At 36.1% G+C, this 24,011-nt stretch overlaps 1 protein-coding gene across 1 annotated transcript; it reads right to left on the bottom strand.

Moving 5' to 3' along the window:
* Positions 1-800: 800 nt before the first annotated feature.
* Positions 801-23,387, bottom strand: LOC141823278 (uncharacterized). The gene is made up of 13 exons (XM_074710544.1): positions 23,138-23,387; positions 22,979-23,004; positions 19,647-19,749; positions 19,185-19,341; positions 14,898-15,092; positions 14,496-14,656; positions 7,997-8,273; positions 4,124-4,338; positions 3,951-4,049; positions 2,823-3,325; positions 1,943-2,703; positions 1,649-1,847; positions 801-998 (listed from the first exon to the last, which is right to left on the bottom strand). The coding sequence occupies exons 1-13, from the start codon at positions 23,307-23,309 to the stop codon at positions 855-857; spliced, it is 3,012 nt and encodes a 1,003-aa protein (XP_074566645.1). The 5' UTR covers positions 23,310-23,387; the 3' UTR covers positions 801-854.
* Between the last annotated feature and the right edge of the window lie 624 nt (positions 23,388-24,011).

Below are 24,011 nucleotides of genomic sequence, written 5' to 3'. Positions count from 1 at the left end.
TGGTCAGTGAAAATTTTACCAAACAAACTAGATACCTGAATTATAAAAAAAAACCCAACCACTGCCAAAGTGGGTACTCATAGGGGCTTTGAACTGCCATAGCACCACTAAACACTGCCAATTTCCTCTCCGAGTTTTCTAGTAGCTTGGAGAAGAAGGGCAACGACTAGATGGAGATGATGATTGCAACACATGATTCATGATTTGGGTCTCAATTTGAATGACTCTTTTGAGTGGGAGGCCCTACTAAAATTCAAGAGGGAACAGATGGTTCTTCACTTAAACCCAAAATTCTCAGATAAGGTGGCTTGGAGATGGAATTCAACTGGATTCTTTACTGTAAGATCCACCTATATTATGTACTTTGGAGCTGGAAACTATAAATTCAAGTTTATCAAATATTTGGCGACCCCTTGCCCACAAAAAGACTAAAACTTTAGCTTGGCTAAAGCTACAAGATAAGTTTAATAGTAGGGAAGGCTAAGGTCGAAAAGAACTAATATTTCTGACAATGTATGTGTCTTCTGTAGCTACCATTACAGAATCGAAATGGCTTATTATGTCATTTCGAAGTTTCATTAGTTCATAGGTATGACAGTACAGTATGTAAGGTACCAATATTAGTGATTTTAACAAGGAAACGCATGAAAACTGAGACACCATTCTAGAGATTCAGATTCATTTAGTTGTTTAGGGTTTTGACTAGCCGCAAGTATTCAATTTCTTTCCTTTTTTCGGGGATGTGAAGACTAAATTTGTTACCTGTGCAAGAGACTTGAAGCATAAATCAAATCAAGCAGTTGGGAGGTAAGGCTATGCATTATCAAAATCCAGAAATAGATTGTGCATGTTTCCTATCCCAAGTTTGAGAATGGAATTATGATTTTATCCAACTTTGTTGGCAAGGTTCTGTGTGCCTGCGAACTCTCTACTGATTCGAGTGCACGGGATGCTTGGAGAGCCATCTCGGCATGCAGCTGAAGGCATGTCATAGCCATCTGCAAGTTAAGATAAATGGTTATCAGCATATATCAATAAGATCTATCAACTGAAGTCTATACATCATCACATTATGTTGTTCATCTACACATTGCCGTAAACCGAGTTTTTGAGTGTTCTAAAAATGCCTGCATTGGTGCCACAATGTCATACCATACCTGACCTAATAAGCAGTCAAGAATGACTATTCCTAATAACACAAAACAAATCATGTTTCTGTTATGTTGGTAAACAATGGACATCAACTTGACATAGAAGAAACAATAGATTACATTTTCGCAATGAAGATATGTAAGGCGCAACAAGTTTTGTAGGTTTGTTGAGAAAGGAAGAAGACTGGCCTTAGAATGGCTTGCAACCTAATGATGATAGCTTGAATCATTAATTACCACATTTAACCAGCAAGACAAATATTGCCTTCAGATCCAAAAACAACCAAAGATTTTAGAAGAATAGAGAGAACCCTTATGAATAGGATGAATTCAGGTAACCTTTACTTCAATCAAGGATAAAATAAAACAAACATAACGAGACAAGGGCACACGTGAATCTAAAGTTCCTTCAGTTTTAGATAATCCCAAACATGAGGCAAACATTCAGCAAGTATATCTTATCTTGAGGTATTTGTAGTGAGTGATATGACACTTACCCTTGAGCATTCAGCATCAGGATCAGATTCTGAAATACGAACTGCCCATGCACGGATCCACTCAAGACCATTGGATATTTCCTGATTGCCTTCAATCATCGCAGATGCAATGTGTGATGGATGTAAAGCAACAAGGATGCATGAAGCAGCAAAAAGGACAGATCTTCTGACATATGCTTCGGCATGATGTGACAACGCCCTGTAGAAATTAAAAACAAATAACTCAAAGGGCTTCGCATCAGACAATCAATCTTCAGTCCACATTTATCTTATTATTGAAATTATATATAGTACCTTGTTCTTATCATATCAAGAAGTAGAGGAGCCAAAACCAGTGCTTCAGGATGCATAGAAATGCATTTCATACAAACACCAAGCATGTAGATTAACTTCCCGAGAACGATGAAATCTCTATTAAGCAGATCTACTCCATGGCTTCTTTTATCAAACCCTTGCATTACAGGTAGCATAAATGCAGCAGCATAACGAGTAAGTCTGTTTCTTGATGATTCCAACTGTGTTTCTTTTGGTTTTGCAGGACCCCACTTTCGTGATTTTCCTGACTTCATATGACCAGATCTAGAAGGAATTTCTCTTTCATAACGGTGGGACCAGCTGATAGAAGTTCCAGGATCAGCGACCTCTCTCCAAGGACCAGCTCCAGGTGAACCTTGGCTACTAGGGATAAACCATGGTTGACCTGAAACACTTGATATTAGATTATTTTGGTGATATTTTGTTCTAGTGATTATACTTTCTGAAAGCTCTTGTGCTGCATCAGTCATGACATCGAGTATCAGAATGCGTTGGCTGACATCCACATTGGGTGCATAGAGTAATTTAGTCAACACGCCCAATGATTCAAATGGGCATGTGACAATCAATGCAACCAGTGCTTTATGCCTCTTTTCTTCAGCAGAGTCTTCCTCTCCTTCAACTGCAATGTCAGAGCAACGAACATGCACTAATGCTCTGATAAGATCACCAGAATGATGAGGAAGTTCATCAGGTAATGCTCGTACAAGTTTTTCAACAATGTTTAGTGCTCTTTCCACCTGAGAAAGCATTAAGATAACAAAGAAAAATGTATAGTAACGGTAAATCTTTGATTATGTGAAGGATCTCCAAAAGAATAGCCTTGCATTGAGATTGCATAGTAAGTTTAGGAACTTACACCATCTTGATCATCTGGTTTGCGTAATGCTGCAGAAATATCACCCAGCTGGGAGAACTTGTTTGTGTCAGTGTCATCATCGTCTGGGAGATCATAAGGTTCTAGTGAGTCACTTGAAGCATCAGAATTCTTGCTACAATCGTCCTCAGCAGAGATAAGTTCATTGCTCGGCATGGCAGGATTGCTAACCTTGGAAGGGTTTACCCTCTTTTCCAAAATTATTTTATCATCATTATCAGCATAATACTTCGTATCTTTCTGCCTTTGGGCATGAGTTACACTCTCCCTTTCATTTGGTAATGAACCTGTTGCTTCACTTTGGCTAGTTTCACCATTATCCATCACATCCTTCCTTTGTGATGTAAACCCAAAGTCCCAGTCAATGTTCTCAGAATAATCATCATCAAGATAGACAGGGTTTTTAGGATCAACCACTCTAGAAAATACCAGTGCAACAGCATGAGCCATCTTCCGAACCAGATTAATTGGGCTCTCTAGTCTACCTACAAAATTTCAACACCAAGTTTATGGAATATGGGCAAATGTTCTGTGCTTAATATATGAACTATGGGGTATGCTGCAATTCAGTACATAAACAGTCTGTGAAGCAATTGCATAATCTTTCACAAGTGTTCAATTTTGAACAGTACCATCAAATTAATTCGGAGGCCCATGAAAAGCTGATTGGAAAACCCAAACAACATTTTCTAATCAGATTTTTTTTTCAGTCAAAATTTTTTAGCTCCTTTTTCCTCTTAAGTTCTCTGCTCTGTTCTTTGTCTCCTTTCTCCTGTTGTGCCACTATCCTAAGCTCAGTGTGATGATGCTACTTTGGGGCAATACACCTATTCTAAGCTAGGAAGAAGGTGAAGGGGAGGAAGAAAGGGACTGAGAAAAAAATAAGAAGGAAGAAAATTGACTTATAAATTTGATAGAGAACAATTTTGTGATTAAAAAGATATTGAGAGTCATGGTCAAGTTCTCATCTACTTCTGTCAATTTTATTTGACAATATACAACATTAAAACCTACAAAGTCAACGTATGAGACTGTGATGAACAAAAATTGTGTGCTAAGTTGCAAAGTAATCTATATACAACAAGATATAAAGAATCGGAAGAAAATTACAGCTGACTCCTTGCAGAATAGCATGCAAGACATTTTTGGTTGTTTCTAATTCATCCTTTGACATTTTCTCAATACATAACCCAACAGCAGCAGTAATATCTTAGTTTCCATAAGGAAGCACAGAACAGAAATCAAAAGAAGCATCTAGTAATCTATTAGATTGAAAAGGATACAAGCTTGCTGCTCCATAGAAGATGATTGAACAAATCCATGCCTTGACCAAATGCTGGTCAGTCGATCCACCACATCAAAGAAATATGAAGTCTTTTGGGAACATGGCAAACAATTAGAGTCCGGGGGGAATTCAAATACGGATAAGTGTAGAATCCATCTCAAACACCGTATAGGAAATACTTTCCAGATGAGAAATTTATCGACAAACATGGATCTGTAATGAAAACATTTTTTGACAGAAGATATTGTAAATACAATACAATATAAGCTTGTACTGCAATATCTTTAATTATATTGAAAATCAACAATGCATGCATCCTAAATGGCAAATTAATTCTCAGACCAATATTTTAAAACGATAGTTACAGTCAGTCAGCAATTTAGTATCTACCATACTGGCATCACCATGAGTTTTAATCAGTTTCTTGAGCAAAGATGATCTTTCACCAACAATGATAAAATGCAAGAAAATAAACTAAGACAAGTTGTAGATTTTTTTTAGTGAGATAAGCTTAGTTGATTTTGTGAAATGCATAATAACTTAATTTTTACAAATGTGCTTATTGTTAGTATTTCTAAATGTTTGTATGTGCTTTGTAGATTCAAATTGTTGTTCCATCGTTATTAGATATCGTAGTTGTCTTGGTATGACACTAATTAATACCTAGTAATGAGGTGAGGTCATACATTCAGTCAATGTCTGAAGTCCCTTGCAATCATCAGATCAAATAGCACGTTGCAGACAATTCATTGAGTCTGCAGGAGGAAACATTGAGCCCAAAAGAGAAAAAATTGTGAGCATCAACCATCTATGCAAATAGCATAGTATAGGCCGATATACTGAAAGAAGAAAGAAAAACAAGGATTGGATGAGATTTGAGGAAGTAAAAGAAGACAAAGACCAAGCAGAGAACTTCTATTGCCTGATTGTATTCAGAAATCAATGAGACACAAGCAAGGTGGATGAAAGACCAAGCAGGAGACAGAGATAGATTGCCAAAAACAGAGAAGAAGCCAAATATGATTTTGTATTTAGAGAGGAAGAACAAGCCAAGGTTTAAAATATCGAGCCGTGCCGGAGTTTCGGTCCCGGATCGGAACGATACAGTTTCAGTACCGTATCGTACCGTGCCAGTATAGTTTCGATATTTTTAAAATATATAATATATTAACTAAAATAAAAAATTTAATCTAAATATTTAAAAATAAAAAATAAAATATTTTTTAAAAATAATAAATTAATTTTATGGATTTTATGAAAACCTATTTAAATTATCCCCGAACTATAAGCTAGGAGTTGATTATTAAAACTTAATTAAACCTAAGTTAAAAAATAAAAAAAAATCAAAATCGATCGCGCGATCGCGCTGCCCGCACGCAGCCCACGCGCGGAGGCGACTCCCGGGCCCGCGCGCCTCCGCCGTCGCCGGGCCCGGGCGTTGTCGCCGGGCCCCGGCAGCGCCTCCGGTGGCGTCGCCGTGCCCGAGCAACGCCTCTGGAGGCGTCGCCGCGCACGGGTGACGCCTCCAGAGGCGTCGCCGCGCACGGGCGACGCCTCCAGCGGCGTTTTCATGTTGGAACAGTGGTGCCGGTGTTGTGCCGGTGCCGATACCGCGGCGGAACGAAAAATTTCGTCCGTATCGCGCAATATGGCTCAGTTATTTAATCCTTGGAACAAGCAATGAGCAGATTACTAAGAAGCACTTGTAATTTGAGAATCAGAAAATTTGGCAAAAAATACAAGAAGCAAAACACCAAGATGGAATCAACAGAACGGAATGCTAGGCTGAAGAATTAAGGATTCTAACTGGTTTCAGAAATCTGGACCTGGTGTTCACCATAGAGGTGATATCACTGCAGTTGCACACCTCAAGAGCCTTGCAATCACCAGAGCAACAGTTGTCATTGCTAGGTCACAGATTAGTTCTGCAGTGACTCCACATCAAGCAGAAGACAAATTGGAGGAAGGCCTCAGCCTCCTGGTAAGTATTGTCAGTGGGTCAAACTTGTGTGGCTCACAGGTGGTGGACGACAATCATGCTCGTCTCTTTCCAAAATGAATACCACAGGGTGGATTTGGCTTAGGTAAAAAAAACAAGGCAAGGAGAACCAAGTGCCAGTGTTCGAGCCTCCATTCCAAATATGGCAGCAGAGGTCATGTGACTCACAGATGACAGATGCAGCAAACTCACAGACAACAGAGGAAGATACAAGTGGGAAGGAGATGGAAGTGCATTGCTCACCAAAGAACACATACAGTGGTTCATAGTGATCGAGATAGGGTAGAGACTACATCAATGCCAGCAGCCTTACTTGATGCAAGAGAGGCGGAGCAGGGAGGATCGGAGGGATGAAGGGAAGAAAAGGATCACAAGGTGAGGGAAGGCTGACAGTGGTGACCTCCCTTTAAGGGGAGCGCCATTTTTAAGCCCTAACCCTAGACAAAAAGCTCTGATATCATGTAGTATCTGAGGATGAGAAAATTGTATTTTTTTTAATAATTAGTTGATGATTGCATGAGCATATATATCTCATCATAAAACCCTAATCCTAAAAGTACTAATGTAGTACTAAATCCACTATACCTAATACCTTAACAGTTTTCATCAATTTTCTTGTAAGCAATCACTTAATACACCGACTATCACAAAATGACAACGATATCTATAGATTTGTGTTCCACATTCATGTTTTCTAAATATAATAGTTCTTTCATACTCATATTTGTATATTATAATATTTATATGTGGTTCATACCACCATAATTATCTAACAATATGTTTAGCCTAGTCAGATAGAATATATACCTCAAAGTTTCTCTACAAATTGTTCAAAAGTTATATCTACAAACGGTGATGCTTTGGCTTTTCAAGAAGGATACATGGTTTTCTGATGGATCACTATATTGGCATTGAGAGCTTTCGCCTTTCAGTATTCAAGGATAACTAGATTTGTGATGGATGGCTCCTTTGGCATTGGTTTGCTTTCTGATATTCAAGGATAACTTGATTTATGATGATTTCTCTATTAGCATTGAAGAGCTTTTGGATAACTAGATTCAGTGAAGTATCACTCTATTAGCATGGGAAGGCTTTTTGCCCCCCTTGGTCATGTAGATGCCTACTACAGAGAGTTTAAATTTTATGTTGTTTTCATTTTGTACAAATATTTGGCTATATTGTTTTATTTTATTATTCATAATGTTGCTTTATTCTCTGGCTGGTTTGAGATTTGTTTTATAAATTGTCTAGATATGGAAAATTGTGGTTGTGAATATTGTGGAAGGTTATGGGCAGCAAATTAAAGTTCTAGATGTATTAATTAGAATACTTTTCTAAATGTATTGACATTGTATCTATTGATGAATATTTAGAATTTTTAAATTATTTCTTTTCAAAGGCTTTTGTAATAACTACGAGCCTGCAACAACTTGGCTATCGCCAAAACCATTTTTCCAGAACCTATCATGTGTTATCACAAGAAGTTGACGCAACTCTGTCACAGGTTTTTAATTTGCCATAGCCTTTGACTTTTTCTGTCACCAATGGCAACAATTCTTGCCGCACGTAGTTACAACAAGATTATATTTTTTTGATACAATGGCTATGAGCCTGTGACAGTGCTGCTGTTATAGAACATCTGCAACAGCAGCATGGGTTTCTACAACAGCCTAATGTTTTTTTTCTATCAATTATTGATAACACGTTATTCCTAATATTTCAGTTTCTGCTATTGTTTTTTCCTGCCAAGCACCATTGGAAAATATTTAGATTTCTAGAGCATATTCAACTGCATGACAATTGGAAGGAGGAATATTGACAACACACAAACAACAAACTTACGAATGGATGTCATTGGCTATACCAGCTCACCTCATGGTAGCTTTTTGGCTGATGGTTTGATGAAACAACAACCAAAGAATCCAATAAGCTTCAACATCACTTGCATTCTGAGTTGCCAATTGCCTCAGTAACTCCTCAGCCAATCTTTCAACAGCATACTGATCTTTCATTGCTTCCACAATTAACAACCAAAAGTGGGAATGTGAACTAGGTTTTATCATACCATCACCAATAGAACCAATATTTGATGACAACCAGCCTCGTATATGATTGAGAACCCTAGGGATCATTTTAGCAACAAGAATGTCTGCAAATAATTTCCTAATTAGTGAAGCAAAATTAGGAAGTATATTGCAAAATCAAAGCATCTAAAATTCTAGAAATTGATTATATGACATGATATCAATTCCATTTAGGCATCCCAGCAACATGTAAAAAAATAATTAATGTACTATCCAAGAAGTGAGGACATATAACTTGTAAATCATACCAAGATAACATGGAAAGCCTGAATATGTTTGTACAACCCAACATAATCTAAAAAGTGAAAACTTCCAACAAGCCAAACCAGTTGTTGGCTACAGTTGATTTTTAAAGCAAACTATGGATGTATTATCAGTAATGCAACACCACAAACATCAACAGACCATGGATTCCATACCTGACAATCACTGGGAGCACGCTTTATTGTGCCCCAATCAGATTTCTTACTTTTTGTTCTCATCTATTTTTCTTGCATCAGTAATCCAGTCATTTTGTTAGGTCATCCTCAATTGGTTATCTTCATTCCATCCTCAATAACCACTATTCTTAATGTTGAGTTTGGGGAATGAAAATATCGTGTTGCATGTATTGATGAGCACATATTAGTTAGCAATATAGGACTCATCACAAACTGTAATCTAATACATTTAATACAGGACTAGATCCACCACGCTACACATACCTTAACTCTAATACCTCTATTGATCCCTCTCAAGATGGAGCGTAGAAACTATCCTATGTCAACTTGTTACATTTTTTAAAAGGTAGACCAACACATGATAGAAACAATAATAATAATATTAGGATACTTACAAGAAAAAATAAAATTTTGATACACAAGCATTGGCTCCGATTTGGAGAATGAAGAGATCCCAAGAATATGTCTAAAGTGGTCTTTTCCATCGAACAAGGCATAGAATAGCACATGATTGACTGAATAAAGGTGAGAAGGAAAGCACTCAATGATGATCCAAAAGATAACTACAATGATGAATTAAGATCCTGTGAGATAAGTCACTTGAATGGGCCTCTTCTGTGATCGCATATACAGCAGCATACAACTAGCATATGAAAGAGGAGAAGAGAAACACTTGACAAGGATCCTGAGATGAGAAAGAAGATGCAAGCATAAGGAGATGGACACAACTTAAGAATATATCGAGACAAGAGACATAAGAAATAGTGAGTAATAAGAGAAAGAACCACATATCTGAAATGTGATGAGGAATAAGAAGGGCTTCTAGAAACTGAAAGAAACCAAAAGAAAACTGGAAGAAGGGAGAAGAAGTTGAGTGAGAAATGAGATTGTCAAAGAAGAAGAGTAGATCTGTCAAGTGACGCTGTGTCTTCAGCACCCTCACGGAGGAAAAGGAAGGTGGGAACACTAATGAGATGCCCACCTGAGAGTTGTTTGCCGCTCAAGAGAGATAAATGAGGAAAGTGTTAAAGTTAATTCGTTAATGGCTTATCCCAAAATCATGAATTATTAGAAAAGAGACCTATTTATATTTATATAATGAACCACTTCATCCCAAAAGTTTAAGCTATTTGTAAACTCACCAATTTGTATTATAATGATCACCACATTTGTTCATGTGGGACCAATGAGCATGGATCCTCCTCTCTTCAAGAGAAAGAAAAGGGACAAAGATAGAGGAAGAGCAATCCAATGAAGGACCATAGAACTAGACTCTTAGCAAGAGCAATAGCAAACAAAGAAGCCTCTATAAAAGAACACAAAGAGATTGAGAAGAGCTTCTAGCTCGCCTCCTGTGTTAAGCAAACAGCTTCAAAAATCACAAAAAGGCAAAAGCACAAGAAAGATGCCCAGGAAGTAATTAGGGCAGAACAGCCTACGTAGCACAGCACAGGTAGGACTGTAAAAAAGTCAAGCCGAGCCAAGCTTCGTGATGTTCCAGCTTATTTGATAAGGTCCCGAGCCCGAGCCGAGCCGAGCCAAGCTGAGCCTAAAATAAACCAAGCCATTGAAATGGTGTTGAAGCTTGGTTTGGTTTCTTTTTTACAAACTTGAGCTTGGTTCAAGCTTGGCTTGAACTTAATTCGTTTAGATGTTATCGAACTCTTAGTTCAAGCTTGTTTGATTGTTTGAAAGATTAATTATTAAGTTGGATAAAACAAGCTTATTTGTTCATTTTGAAAGTTTCTTTACTTATTTACCATGTTGATGAGAGTTTTATTAATAAACATGGTTCACAATCTTTATTTGTGAACATTGTTCACAATTCTTGTTCATGAACATTAACGAGCGGAACACATATGTGTTCAAACATGGTCATTTAATTGACTTTATGTGTATTGAACAAACATAAACAAATTCTTATCAAGTCAAACACCAAACTTACTCATGAACGTTTGTTCATTTATAACCCTTAGCACAGGAGCTATTGGGAGGACAAGATCCTCCTACAAATCTGGTAGGGAACAGCGTACATAAATGTAAGAAGAAGATGTGCATGACTCTAAATCCAATATGAAAATTCAAGAAAGATGTGAAGTCATTGGCACGGTTGGGATGGCTCAGAAGAAACAGCAAACGCCATTCAGACAGGGATGAAGCAATAGGTAGATAGCAGATAACAGAAATCTTTGTCATATGGATGTTGACCATGTGAAACGCCTTGGAACCGCTTGCCAAAACCAACTCTGCTCACGTGCAGTAGAGCTCACGTTGATAGACGATGAAGCTCGCATGTGACTAGGAATTGGGAACCCCTTTGTGTTAGGATGAGAGTGTTGGGATTCACTGATGAAGATGAGCAGGAGCTTCTTGTGATTCAATTACACATCAACAATACTAACACCTCTAACACATTACTTTTCCCCACTTAAAATCTTGTTCTGTTCTTTCCAATTAACCCTCCCTGCACATGTCCATCTACATTCTCATTTCACCTACTTAACCCTCCATGGTTGTGGATTGACAAAACCAACTCTGCTCATGTGCAGTAGAGCTCACGTTGATAGACAATGATGCTCGCATGTGACTAGGAATTGGGAGCCCCTTTGTGTTAGGATGAGAGTGTTGGGATTCACTGAAGAAGATGAGCAGGAGCTTGTTGTGATTCAATTACACGTTAACAATTCTATTACCTCTAACACATTACTTTTTCCCACTTAAAATCTTGTTCTATTCTTTCCAATTAACCCTCCCTACACATGTCCATCTACATTCTCAGTTCACCTGCTTAACCCTCCATGCTTGTGGATTGACACTGATCTCACCTACATCCATTTCTGCACCTATCCTTTTCCAAATATGTTAATACTTCAACATATTAAGTATGGTTGGTTGGTGTTGCAACCTGCAACTATTTTACTATTGTTTTGCCCATTTAGTCCAAGGTTAAAAGCAATGAACTTAAAGCTATCCTACACCTCTCCACTTCAAGTTCAACCATGTTTTTAGTTAGCACCAGGTATCCAACTCTTAGAACCAATTAATCCTAGGGATGACCAGTCCGGCCCCACGGAAGTTTCCCACTGGCCATCAGAGTAAATCCGGAAGCACTCGCAGCGGGCGGCCTAACAATTGGCTTTCTTAGGTCTAACCTCCCACTAGAGGAAATTCATCTTGCAGTGCGTCGCAGCTGAGACTCGAACCTAGATGCCCAAGAGATTGCATAGGTGCCCTGCGACTGCACCGTAGCCCAAGGGGAAATCATGTTGCTTATCTCTAAACAATATCTCCTTAATTTCCAATTTAGATGATAGTTCAAGATAAATTGAATTATTTTCCTTCTATCTTAACTATGCTCTCACTTCTTTTAAGGCTCCCATTGCACCTATATCTACAGGTCTAGGTTCTCAGTCTAAGACCAATTGACAACCTTTATTAACAAAAGTTAAACCTTAACATTTCAAATTTTGACTGAACTTTAAATAACTAAAATTGTATTAGTGGTGAATAAGACAAACTAACAGCACTTCCAAGGTAACAAAGACTTCACTCTAATACTCTGTTTACTTAGAGGTGCAAACAAGGGAAAGGATGTGTTCCTCTATTAACACATTGTAAAATGATGGGTGAACGGATTTAGTCATCCATCTATAGACCTTTTTTGTATTTTTTTATCCGCCCAAAATTAGTTAAAACAAACTTTCCTTCCCTTTGTGGTCTTATACAAATCTCTCACAACGGCGTCCGAGGTCGCTTGCCGCCACCTCACGGCCGCAAGGCAACTCACAGCTACCTCATGGCCATGAGACAGCTCGCGACTGCGAACTAGGCTATTGCGACTATGAACGACTTGCTTCACTCGTGGCTACAAGGTTCCGCAAGACGGCCGCGAGCCGTCGAGAACTTACAGTGGTGAGGATTGGTCGCAACAACTTGTCAAGGTTGGTCGCGACAACCTAGAAAGGTTGGCTGTGGCAGTCAGCTACAGTCCTTCCAATGAGGTTTCTTTCCCCTTCTTTTCTTTCCCTCGAATTTCATTGCTAATATTTTTCCTTTCCACCATGGAATTTTCCTTCCTTTCATGGCCTTATTCAAATCTCTCACAACGGCGTCTGAGGTCACTCGTGGCCACCTCATGGCCGCAAGGCAACTCAACCACCTCATGGCCACGAGGTAGCTCACGGTTGCGAACCAAGCTATTGTGAACGACCTCACAAAGGTCGTTGCTTCACTTGTGGCTATAAGGTTCCGCAAGGTGGCCGCGAGCCGCCAAGAACTTATAGTGGTGAGGATTGGCTGCAACAACTTGTCAAGGTTGGCCACAACAACCTAGCAAGGTTAGTCGTGACAGTCAACTACAATCCTTCCGATGAGTTTTCTTTCCCCTTGATTTTCATTGCTATTTTTTCCTTTCCAACATGGATCTTTTTCCACTACTTATTCCTTTCTTCTTCTTCATCCATCCTTGAGGGTAAACAGGGAGTAAATTTCAGATTGTTTCAACACTAATAAATATGGAAAATATTCAAATCAGTAAAATTGGAGAACAATAACAAAGATCAGTACACCAACAAACAATAAATAAAATTATAATAAGATATTTCAACAAAAAATACATTTAAAATATATATATATATATATATATGAATCATTCCATGTCAATCAACACGGGAAAAACCAGCACTCCGAACAAGTTTGACAATTGCGGCTTTGCTTCCATGAGTAACTACAAGGACAGCTTCCATGAGCACGAGGGCTGGGGTTTTATATTTTGTGACAAGGCTTATGTGATAAGGTTTCCATCCCCAACAATGAGGAATCTTCTACCTCTTCTCCACTCCTTAGATCTTTCTCCTCTTCTCCTCCCCCTCTCCTCCTTCCTGATTCCTTCGGCACCATATATTGGCACACTGATATGACATACTGACTAAGGACAAAAACCCCAACTTGAAATGATATTTCAAATTTTGATTCAAAGTAAGAAAAAATTTCACTCCACACATTTTCTCTCATTTTTAAAATGCTGGTCAAAGTTTCAAATTTGTGAAACATGTCTTAGATGATTAATCTCTTATCACCATACACCACCAATTTGAAGATCAAGATCAACTTTGTCATCCTATCGAAGATGGTCCCAAGGGTTTCGTTGTTCACAGATGAAAGTGGTATATAAGTTGGGTTTAGGACATCATCAGTATTCCATTAGGTGAAATCAGTATTCCATGAATTTCAGTCGGGAGACGCCACCGGAGGTGTCGCCTCCGAAGGCGTCGGCGACACCTCCGAAGGCGTAGGTGAAATAAAGATGTTAACAGGTAAGGGACAAAGTGAAACATTTAAAAAATCTAGAGGGTGTTTCAACAATTTCAAATTTCCAATGTGAGCATTTTGAAAGTGGAGGTAATTTCCAATTGTAGGGGCAAAATGTAATTTTCACTTCAAAATAAAGTTGAGAACTATAGCTTCAACAAAATCTATTAGAAAAAGACAATACATGTAAAATAAAAATAAAGAAAAGCCCAATGTAATTATTTTAAATAACTTGCATTTCACTCTCTTTATACCAGAGATGTCAAATTACTCATGCTGTCTGGAGCTCTGGACCTGTATTTAAACCTTCAATATATGAATACAATATATGTTTTGCACATATGACTCTATACTGGTGATATGATATGAAATTGAAATAATAAAATGCATACTGATTGCTCATTTGTAATGCTGGAGTACAACTATATTTAATGCTTGATCTACAAACAACTTATTAAATGTAAGCCAATTTCATCCTTGTTGGTGTGCATAACGTGCAAGCCAAAGTATTTCAACAAAAAAACAAACAATTCTCACCTGTTGATCCACGTCTACAAATCCTTGAGAATGTTTCCCCTACAAATAATAATGAACCATCCAGAACATTTGCATCAGATGCATTTATATAGTTTGAAACTTGATAGTCACAATCTTCTGCACCAACCAAAAGTTGGTTGACAACTTTCTGGAAGAACAAGCTAGCGTCCGGTCAAGGAAATAAACAATAGTATTTGATAAGTATGCCTGACAGTGTTTTGTTATTATAGGTATCTACACGAGGAGCAGCAAATTTTCTACAAAGCTAGTGAGAAGAGATGAATCAATCAATAAACAATTTCAGAAACCATATTATATGGCATTATTGTATAAGTCAAACTGCAATCAAGTCATGCTTTAAAAGAACAAAAAAAATGAAAAACATATGTACCACAAGGATACTGTGATGAAAGTGCAGACAAGGCACCCAATCTTGCCTTATCAGGAATTGAACTCAATTGCTGTGCAACCTTAGATATGACTGCTAGCATGTCTGGCTTACAGGCATCACCATGCCCACCAACTTGACATTGGATTCTAAATTCCTCAACCATATGTCTCACTCCTTCCATCTTAAGCAAGCATTTCACCAGCAACCTGCACAAACCAATAAATATCAATAAGCCGTAAGTCCCAGTTATTTGATATGTGGTGAGGAAAAAATAAAAGTTACCTTGGGTATACAAAGGGAAACCACAAGAAGTAAAATGAAGAATCATGTGATGCCATGATGGTAAGCTCAAATCAAGGTTTAAAATATCGAGTCTTGCCGAAATTTCGGTCCCGGATCGAAACGATACAGTTTCGGTGCCGTATCGTGTTGTGTTGGTATAGTTTCGGCATTTTTAAAATATAAAATATATTAACTAAAAATAAAAAATTAATCTAAATATTTAAAAATAAAAAATAAAATATTTTTTAAAATAATAGGATAATTTTAAGAGACTTTAATTAAGCAGATTTAAATTACCCCAACTATAGCTAGGAGTTCATTATTAAAACCTAATTTAAAAAAAATTCTGTGCGATCACGATCGGTGCACGCGCAGGTCGCGCAATCCGCACACGGCCCTTTGCGACGCCACCGAAGGCGTCACCAGACCTATGTGACACCTCCATCCCGGCTGGAATGTTGTGCCTGTGCTAGTCTGTTGGCAGAATGAAAATTTTCGCCGGTATCAAGTGAAACGGTTTAAGATTTCAAACCTTGGTTCAAGTCACAAAATAACTCAGCTGAATTGTCAACAAATTTCACCACACCACTATGCCTGTTATGGTGAATTTAATTTATGGGAATAGTTATCCTATTCTCTATGAATTTTTTTTGGAACAAGTATTCCTATGTTTGATTGCAAAAATGATCTCACAATGTTGATTCTCATGGAATATGAAATTGTAATTCTGTATTCATAAGGAATAGCTATACCTAACTGGAATATTCTCAAAATAGTTATCTCTCATCTATTTCATTGTCCAAATAATAATGCATATTCTTAAATCAATTCAATCCTCCTTATGAACAAGATGGTAACTCAATCTGGTCATGGTCCATACGGAATGGTGGGTTGATCAGGTCTAAAGGATACATCGATCAGGCACTTGAGCTGATAAACCTATCAGGTTGGGCCAAGAAGATTGTGAACAGCCAAAAAAATTATCATTGTGAAAAATATACATTGTCTATTTTCTATAACATTCATGCAAATCAAACATAAGAATAATTAATCAATGTTTATTTCATTCCATAAACCAAACTGAGGAATATTTATTTCTATATTATTTCTTGTTTATTCCATTTTCATAGCTATTAGATTCCTTATCTACTTTATTCCATGCACCAAAGGCAAAATTTAACTTGTCTATTTAAAATACAATGACAATACTTGAATTTTTCTTTTTTGACAAAAAAAAGTGAAAGGGTCATTTCTTTCTTGGATGTTTCCTTAGACATAGGTGTATTAATAAGGGCATGACGGTAAGCGGGGTTACACATCCAAGATTAATTTAACTTAGCAAATCCAACAAGCTTGCATGTTTATTTAACTAACCAACTCATTTAAAGATTAATTTTAATTAATTAAAATATTTTCTATTTTAGTGGAAGATATTTGAGTTTTTGTCCTTAAATGTTAACTTTATCAATCTCACTTTCTCAGATTTTTCATTTTCGTACCACATAATTACTATGAAGAAACAAGCATCATTCGTACCCTGTAATCAATTGCAATATTTTTTTATCCATTGGAAAGGAAACAAAAAAAAATAGAATAAATTCTAACACTCAATTTTTCAACTGTGTTAGTATAACATATATTAAAACAATTAAAAATATGTATGAGAATATTATGATAAAAGAGAAGATTCCAAGAGGATTAATCGAAATTTTTCCTATAAAGATAAGGTTATATCAAGGATTAACTCTAAGTCTCTATCTTTTTACACTAATTACGAATGATCTCATTGGACGCATCCAAAACACGTTATCATGGTGCATGTTGTTTTCAGATGATATTATTTTGATAGATGAGACACGAGAAGAAGTAAATGTTAAACTCAAATCTTGATAGGAATCAATGGAAGTGAAAGATTTTAGACTTGATAGAGTAAAGATAGAATATATGAAATTTAAATTTCACACTATTGGACGTAATGAGACAATTATTAAGATAGAAGATAATAAGTTACCTGTAAATGAGAGCTTTAAGTATTTAGAATGTTTCTGCAAAAGGATGGAAGTGCGGAGAGATATTTTCTATAGAATACAAACAGGATGATTGAAATAGAAAAAAATGTATGGTGTTCTTTGTGATCGTAAATACCTCTAAAACTTAAAGAAAGGTTCGACAAAACGACGGCTAGATTTGCTATGTTATATGAAACTGAATGTTGGATTATGACTCGAGTACACAAGTAGAAGATGAGAATTGCAGAAATGAGAATGTTACGGTGGATGTGCAGACATACGAGAATGGACAAGATAAAAAATGAGAGTTGGAGAAAAAGTCAGAGTTGCACCTATTGAGGAAAAACTTCGAAAAACACATTTAAGATGGTACAGACATATACTTAGACGACAAATAAATATTCTAATTGGGCGATGTAAAGGTATGACAAATACGCACATTAACAAGAAAGAGAAAGACCAAAGAAAACTTAGCAACGATAAAATATGATAAGATTTATTTAAATATAAATCATGGTGTAGTATAGAGCTCAATGACATTGAAGGATCCATATAGCTGACCTCACCGAGTGAAACAAGGCTTGATTGTTATTGTTGTACTCAGTTTTTCAACTACTAAAAGGAGAAACAAAGCAGACTAATTTCGTACTCATTGGAAGGGACAACCAAAGCTAAAGGTAAATAATGAAAACCCATGTTGAACTCCAAATAGAGTTAGTGATATAATTGTTCAGTTACATCAATATACTTGAAATCAACTACCTAAGAAAAATGCTAACTCGTCTTGAATTGAAGTTTCCTACTTGTGGAGGAGAATAACAATGCAAATTAATATTTTTAATTTTAAAAATTACTTTTTAAAAGTTTATTTCAACATATCCATTATTTAAGAGGATAAGTTATTTATGATGATTTTTAATTGCAATTGTTTCATTAGGAGTGTAGGATAAATTTGGTAGAAGTTCATAACTTGATTTCTTTTTCATTTTATAATTTTTGGTTTATTTTCTAATTTGATTGAATTATTTTAGGTACAAGATTATTTCTTTCAAAAAAAAGTATCAATCCCCTATGTTAACCATCTTTTGCATAATAAAATTCCTCCTAATGAGTTTTAGTCTATATGTGAGAAGTATGAGATTGTTTATCCATGGCTGTTTCCAGGATTTGAACCCGTGATGCTACATCAAACTTCTAATTTGCCTTCATGTTGCATTAATTAACATTCTATGAAAGCATTAAATATTGTGTCATATTAGAGTTTCATACAATCTCGTGGCATGCCAAGCGAACAATCGAAATGCTACAAGTGTATGAAGATGAATTCAATAAAATCATATCCTACGATTATAATATAAGAATATAACAATTAAAAAAATAAAGAGTAATGAAATATTATGTATAAAGAAATTTATTCTACTATATCATATTGATGCTTAACATGCTTGGTTATATATTAAGTGTACTGAGACAAATTTAAATAAGCTTATGTCTTCAATTATCTTCATTTCATTTAGATTTTCTAACTAACAAGAATATATCAATTAGATAATTGAATTCAGAAAAGATACTCATTTTTACTTCAATATGTATCGAGCTAAACTTATATGAATTTTACTCGTATAATCTTATTCCACTAAACTTGTTTACTTTTAGAAATGAGATTATAGCAATTAGATAGACAATTAAATTAGAATTGAAAAATAATTAAAATACAAACTACTACTTCAATTTATGTTACATATGAGGTAGTGTGTCAAAGCATGACAAGTGTCGACATGTTTGATACTCATTGGAATGATCTCCACAATAACTACAAAAGAGATTCCCTATATTGATCAGTATCAAAACCAATTTACAAAGCACAGTATATTTCAAATTGTACCGTCTGGCACGATACGAGATTTCTAACCAATGATTGTAAGTAATGTTGAATGTTATTCTAGTAAAAAGCAGTAACATGAATTATTAGATAAAAATTGGCAAACTTATAGAGTATAGGAGCACCTCTCAATATTTGAGTAGATAGTATCCTCACTACCATGTGTTAAAGCAGACACCAGAACCTGAAGTATTTCACTTGGAGGTCCATGAACAAAAAAGGAATCATAAGTTTGCTTCCTTATGGATGGAGAAAAAAATGGGAGCCAATCTTTTGCAACATCTGCATGTTAAATTTAAAAGCTATCAACTATTAAAATAATTTACTGAAAATGAAGCCAGGAATTCAAACCTACCTTGTTACCAGAAAAAGATTGAATAAACTGTAAAAGTTTATTAGTTTTAGACAACACACTTCTATAGTGAATAGAACATGAAAAAAATTGAAATGTAACAAATATAAGTTTGTGTATATAATTTGAAAGAGTTTTTTGAATAATTTTTAAGGTTCATATTAGCCTTTGTTCCAAGTTTTTGAGACATAGTATTTTAATTTACAAAGAATAACTAACAAATACCAGTACTTACCATAAAGTAATTTCCTAGCCATTGCTGGAAATGCAGCTCCAGAGTAGAAAGCCTGCTTCCAGTTAGTCATTTCAGCATCAATGGGAAGATCAATCTCACAGACCTGAAAAACAGTGGTTCTCAAATCAAGTATCCATGTAATTTATTTCCTATTATGGCAAGGGATTTCAAATTGAATACAATAATTTTCAAAATTACATATCAAAAATAGTATAATAGCATGTGGTTTGTTTGCTATTATTATGATCAAAGCCCAATAAATAGTAAAGTCTACTAGATCTCCGAACATAGCAAAGAGCTCAATCTTGGGAGGTTGATTAGAGCATGTTAAGACAGATGGAGTTCTGCTGGGTTGAAGTTGGAGATGTGTTGGAGCTTGCCAAGGTGATCTAATTATAAAACTCATCACTGTTATTTTGATAGAACAATTTGCCTTTTAGTTAAATCAAAGATACCTTCTTGAAAGGTAGGGTGGAGCATTTGGATGTGCGTTACATCAAGTTAAACAACCCAGCAGTGACATCAACAAAAAGCAACTTGAAAGCCTTGAAAAATCAGAAAGTATCAACCACGGTTTGAAGACTAATTTCATGCTGAGGTTTCAATACCTAATTGCAACGAGATGGTTCTGGTGCCAATCAATGTTCTATGTGTCGATAAAATGGGTATCAATCAACGACCAAAACTGGGGCAAAGTGAAAGAGGAATAAAAAGAAGGGTAAGCACAAAGGAAACTATCATTGGTGCCATTGCCATGATTCAATCTTCTCATTGCATTTGTTGGTTCAATCATTCCTTAACAACTCAGTGATCTTATTTCCTTAACATCAGTATCTTCTTACAGTGGTGCTGTTGTGTTGCTTTTTCTAGAAAAGGAAGACGAGGTACAAAGGAAGATATAGAAGATCTAGATGGTGTTGCTAAGTCTCAGAGTGAGTCTCCTTTAGGAATAGCTTTGTATCACTTGTTATGGGGGGCCTGAAACAACATTCAAATCCTTATGCCAACAACTAAAATTGTCAACTGATCTCCAACACCATGACAACATCCATTGCCATGGAATTTGGAGATTCATCTACAACAAATGAACTATGGGATTATCTTACAAAAATGCTATGTTGCATCAATCAAGCTCAAACATATTAACCAGACCACGAACTACACTATCTCAAGCAAAGTACAGGATAATTAATATTAAAGTACTACTTGAACAAATGAAGCTAATTCTTAGTTGCATGATCGACATACCATGTTTGATAGGTATTGTCAATCAAATAAACTTCTTTAGTTGCTAATGGTTATCTTTGTAGTATGAGCATATGTTTGTCATCATACTCCTCTACATGGCATACTTGTTACATTTAGGAATTGTCATCCCAGGAGATCTAGAAAGATTTGCTACTTGACATAAATAATGAACAAGTTGCTGAGTTTTCTAATTCACAAAACAAATAATGAAAAAATCAGGGTTGCACCTATTAAGAGAAAACTCCGAGAGACACATTTAAGATCATATGGGCATATACTTAGGCGACTAATAAATATCTCATCTAGGCAATGTGAGACCATGACAAATACACACATTAATCGAAAAAAAAAGACGACTAAAGAAGACTTGGTTAGTGACAATAAAAAAAGCTAAAATTCATTTAAATATAGATGATGATATAGTAAGGGATCAAGTCCAATGGTATAGGAGGATCTATATAGCCAACCCCACTTAGTGGGATAAAGGTTGGGTTGTTGTTGTTGTTGTTGTTAGTGTAGTCAAAGGTTGTCTTCATTTGAATAAATGTGTATATGACTGAAATTTTAGAGAAGTCTAATGGTGATTGTTCATGCTCTTCCTCAATATTGTCCAGCAAAATTAGGTCCAAAATATCTTTTTGTAAGATGATCTTGAACTTCTTTTGTTTTCCATAGATCTTCAAATGTGATGGTTAAAAAGTTGTCAGGGTATTGGAAATCCAAGTGATAAGATTGTTGCTTTCTCATTTTCCCAATATTACAAGGTGTTTCTTATCAATGTCATTGGTTGATCAAATGGTATGATTTGATAATTTACAGCATAGTTCTGAAGCATATTTTTTTCAAGAATGTCACCATTGTTCCATTTCAACAATGGTGATGATATTTTTTAATGTGAAATATTTAAAAAGGATTTAAGTTGCTTACAACTCCCCATGGGTTTCAAAAGAGGATCAATTATTAGACCACTTAAACCTTATATGCCTGCCAAGTGCTTGCATTAACAAAAACTCATGATTAATATGAATTTTACATCACATGAACTGTATACGTTGACTTATTATTGCTTTGTGAAATTATATACTGTGCAGGTTGATTAATATACTTTCTTAGAGATACAATATGCAATTGCATCATATAAAAAATTTGTAATATTTTATTATGGACTGGATATGTCACAGAATATGCATTCGCATTCCATTTATGTGTCAGTGTATAAATCACATATCTGATAGCATACAGATTAAAAAAAACCTTAGAATTGAGATTATCATTTTGATATCCTTCTTCATTTTCTCTCTTCCGTTTTTTGGTTTTTTTAGTCTTTTTAATAATGAATTCAAGGGGAATCTTTCAATCATGGTTTTGGAAGTAGTAAAATGCTTCACTACTTGAGAAACTAGAGCAATGGCTTTAAAGAGATAATAATGAAAATTTTGAGAAAGAAGATTAAAAAGAGAGAGATTAAAAGATATTTAAGTATATTTGACCAAGGTATTTCTTTGACTTCGTTCACTTCTTTGGGGTGTTATGTTCACCATTAGTGGTGGTGATTTGTACTTGGAGAAAGAGGTAGACAAAAGATACAGGAGCATCCTTGCAGGGCACCAACAACAAATATCTATTGGACATAGCACTTGATGTCTTAATAGGGTAGATGGTGAAAGGGCTTAAGGTGGGCGAGAATCTGGAAGGAGGCATGTTGCGATGCCCTCAAAGCTACTTCTGCTGAGGAAATTGTTTAAGGAAAATAAGATATGCCATTCAACTGTAATCTCATGAAAGTGTATAAAAATTAGGAATTTTTTATGCTTTGTATTATAGTGATAATATGCTGCCTTTATATAGTTTATGCACACTAAGCCAATCCCATTGACGAAGTAAAGATAACTTGTTCCTTGTATCCAATTAAGCATCTAAATGAGGCTAAGCAAGTTCCACAATATTAACTAATGAACGCTAATGATATCTTCCTATATTTGCATGTAAGTAAGAAGTTTCAGAGAGACAAACAACCTCACAAGTCCATATAATGAAAGAGAAAGTATCAACGGAAATTGCTGAATAAGTGAATAGTATAGTACCTTGCTTCTGCAGGATGGATCAACATCTGCAAAATAGCCAGAGATAGACATGAGATATTTTCCACGCCAGCAAGGTGGAATTTTTAGGCATAAGGCAGCATTCACCAACTTTTGCTGAAGCGAAATTACAATAAGATCAAAGAAGGAACGTAATCGAACCGGAAAGGGCAGAGGCATCGAGGGGGAAGAGGAGGACGGCGAGAGAGTAGAGGGCGCAAATCACTTCGTCGACCTGCTTCGCGGCGTCAATCGCAGAGCAGACCTCTCCCACCTTGTATAGGATTCGGGTTTTGTGTGCGTTTTCGCCACCGCCGTTCTCCACGTTCTCCATGCCGAAACAAAACTCGCTCTCTCGGTCGACGAAAGAACCGGAATAGTGGCTTCAGGATCAAAAGCCAGGCTTCTCCGAGTACATGCCTTACGATTGTGCCCTGAGGATGAGACCTCCTGTGGAAGCCAAGAAGAGACAGACGATAAGGAAGGTCTAGGGCAAGGAGAGAAATCACGAAGAGGTTCGAAGGTGAGATTTTTAACCTCCAGAGGCGGTCGTCTCAGGGAGACAAGTGAGGAACGAGAGGAACGAGACCACGCGAATACGGATCCTGAACTTCACAACAACATTCCTTCAGCCCTACAATTAATGAGAATATTTTTATTTGCCCTCTGTAGCCTGTTGAAATTTTCAAAAATACCCCTTGTGGTTTGCCCATGTTAAGTTATGCTGGTTCTCATATTAAGATTTATATTAAAGTTAGAAATTTAAAATATATATATTTTTTATATTGAATTTTGATCATGAATTATTTATAAATTTGCTTCCAATCATTTTATACTAAGATTTTTAGAGTAAAAGTTAAATTAAAAATTAGTTTGCATCATGTAAATTTAAATTTTAATATTTTTGGAGTCGTAAATTTGTGTTAATATTAAATCAAGTTGCACATAAACTTTTTTAATCTAATAGTGTCAAATGTCAAAGAGCAAGCTAATTTACAAATTAATTTATAGACAAATTTCAAGTTAAGGTTTTTGA

This window comes from Curcuma longa, chromosome 3, assembly GCF_044706935.1.
Source record: "Curcuma longa cultivar G26 ecotype Majalengka, Jawa Barat chromosome 3, ITB_CL_G26_1.1, whole genome shotgun sequence".
Taxonomy (NCBI): Eukaryota; Viridiplantae; Streptophyta; class Magnoliopsida; order Zingiberales; family Zingiberaceae; genus Curcuma; species Curcuma longa.
This window is presented reverse-complemented; position numbering and strand designations above follow the sequence as displayed.

What these genes read in the sequence shown, in the direction of transcription:
- LOC141823278 (XM_074710544.1), bottom strand. Translation starts at nt 23,309, where the DNA reads ATGGAGAACGTGGAGAACGGCGGTGGCGAAAACGCACACAAAACCCGA. An exon ending in AGCCAAAAAGCTACCATGAG is followed by an intron (nt 4,339 to 7,996) that starts GTGAGCTGGTAT and finishes TTTTCATTACAG; the next exon opens with ATCCATGTTTGTCGATAAAT. An exon ending in CTTGATATGATAAGAACAAG is followed by an intron (nt 1,848 to 1,942) that starts GTACTATATATA and finishes TAATTTCTACAG; the next exon opens with GGCGTTGTCACATCATGCCG.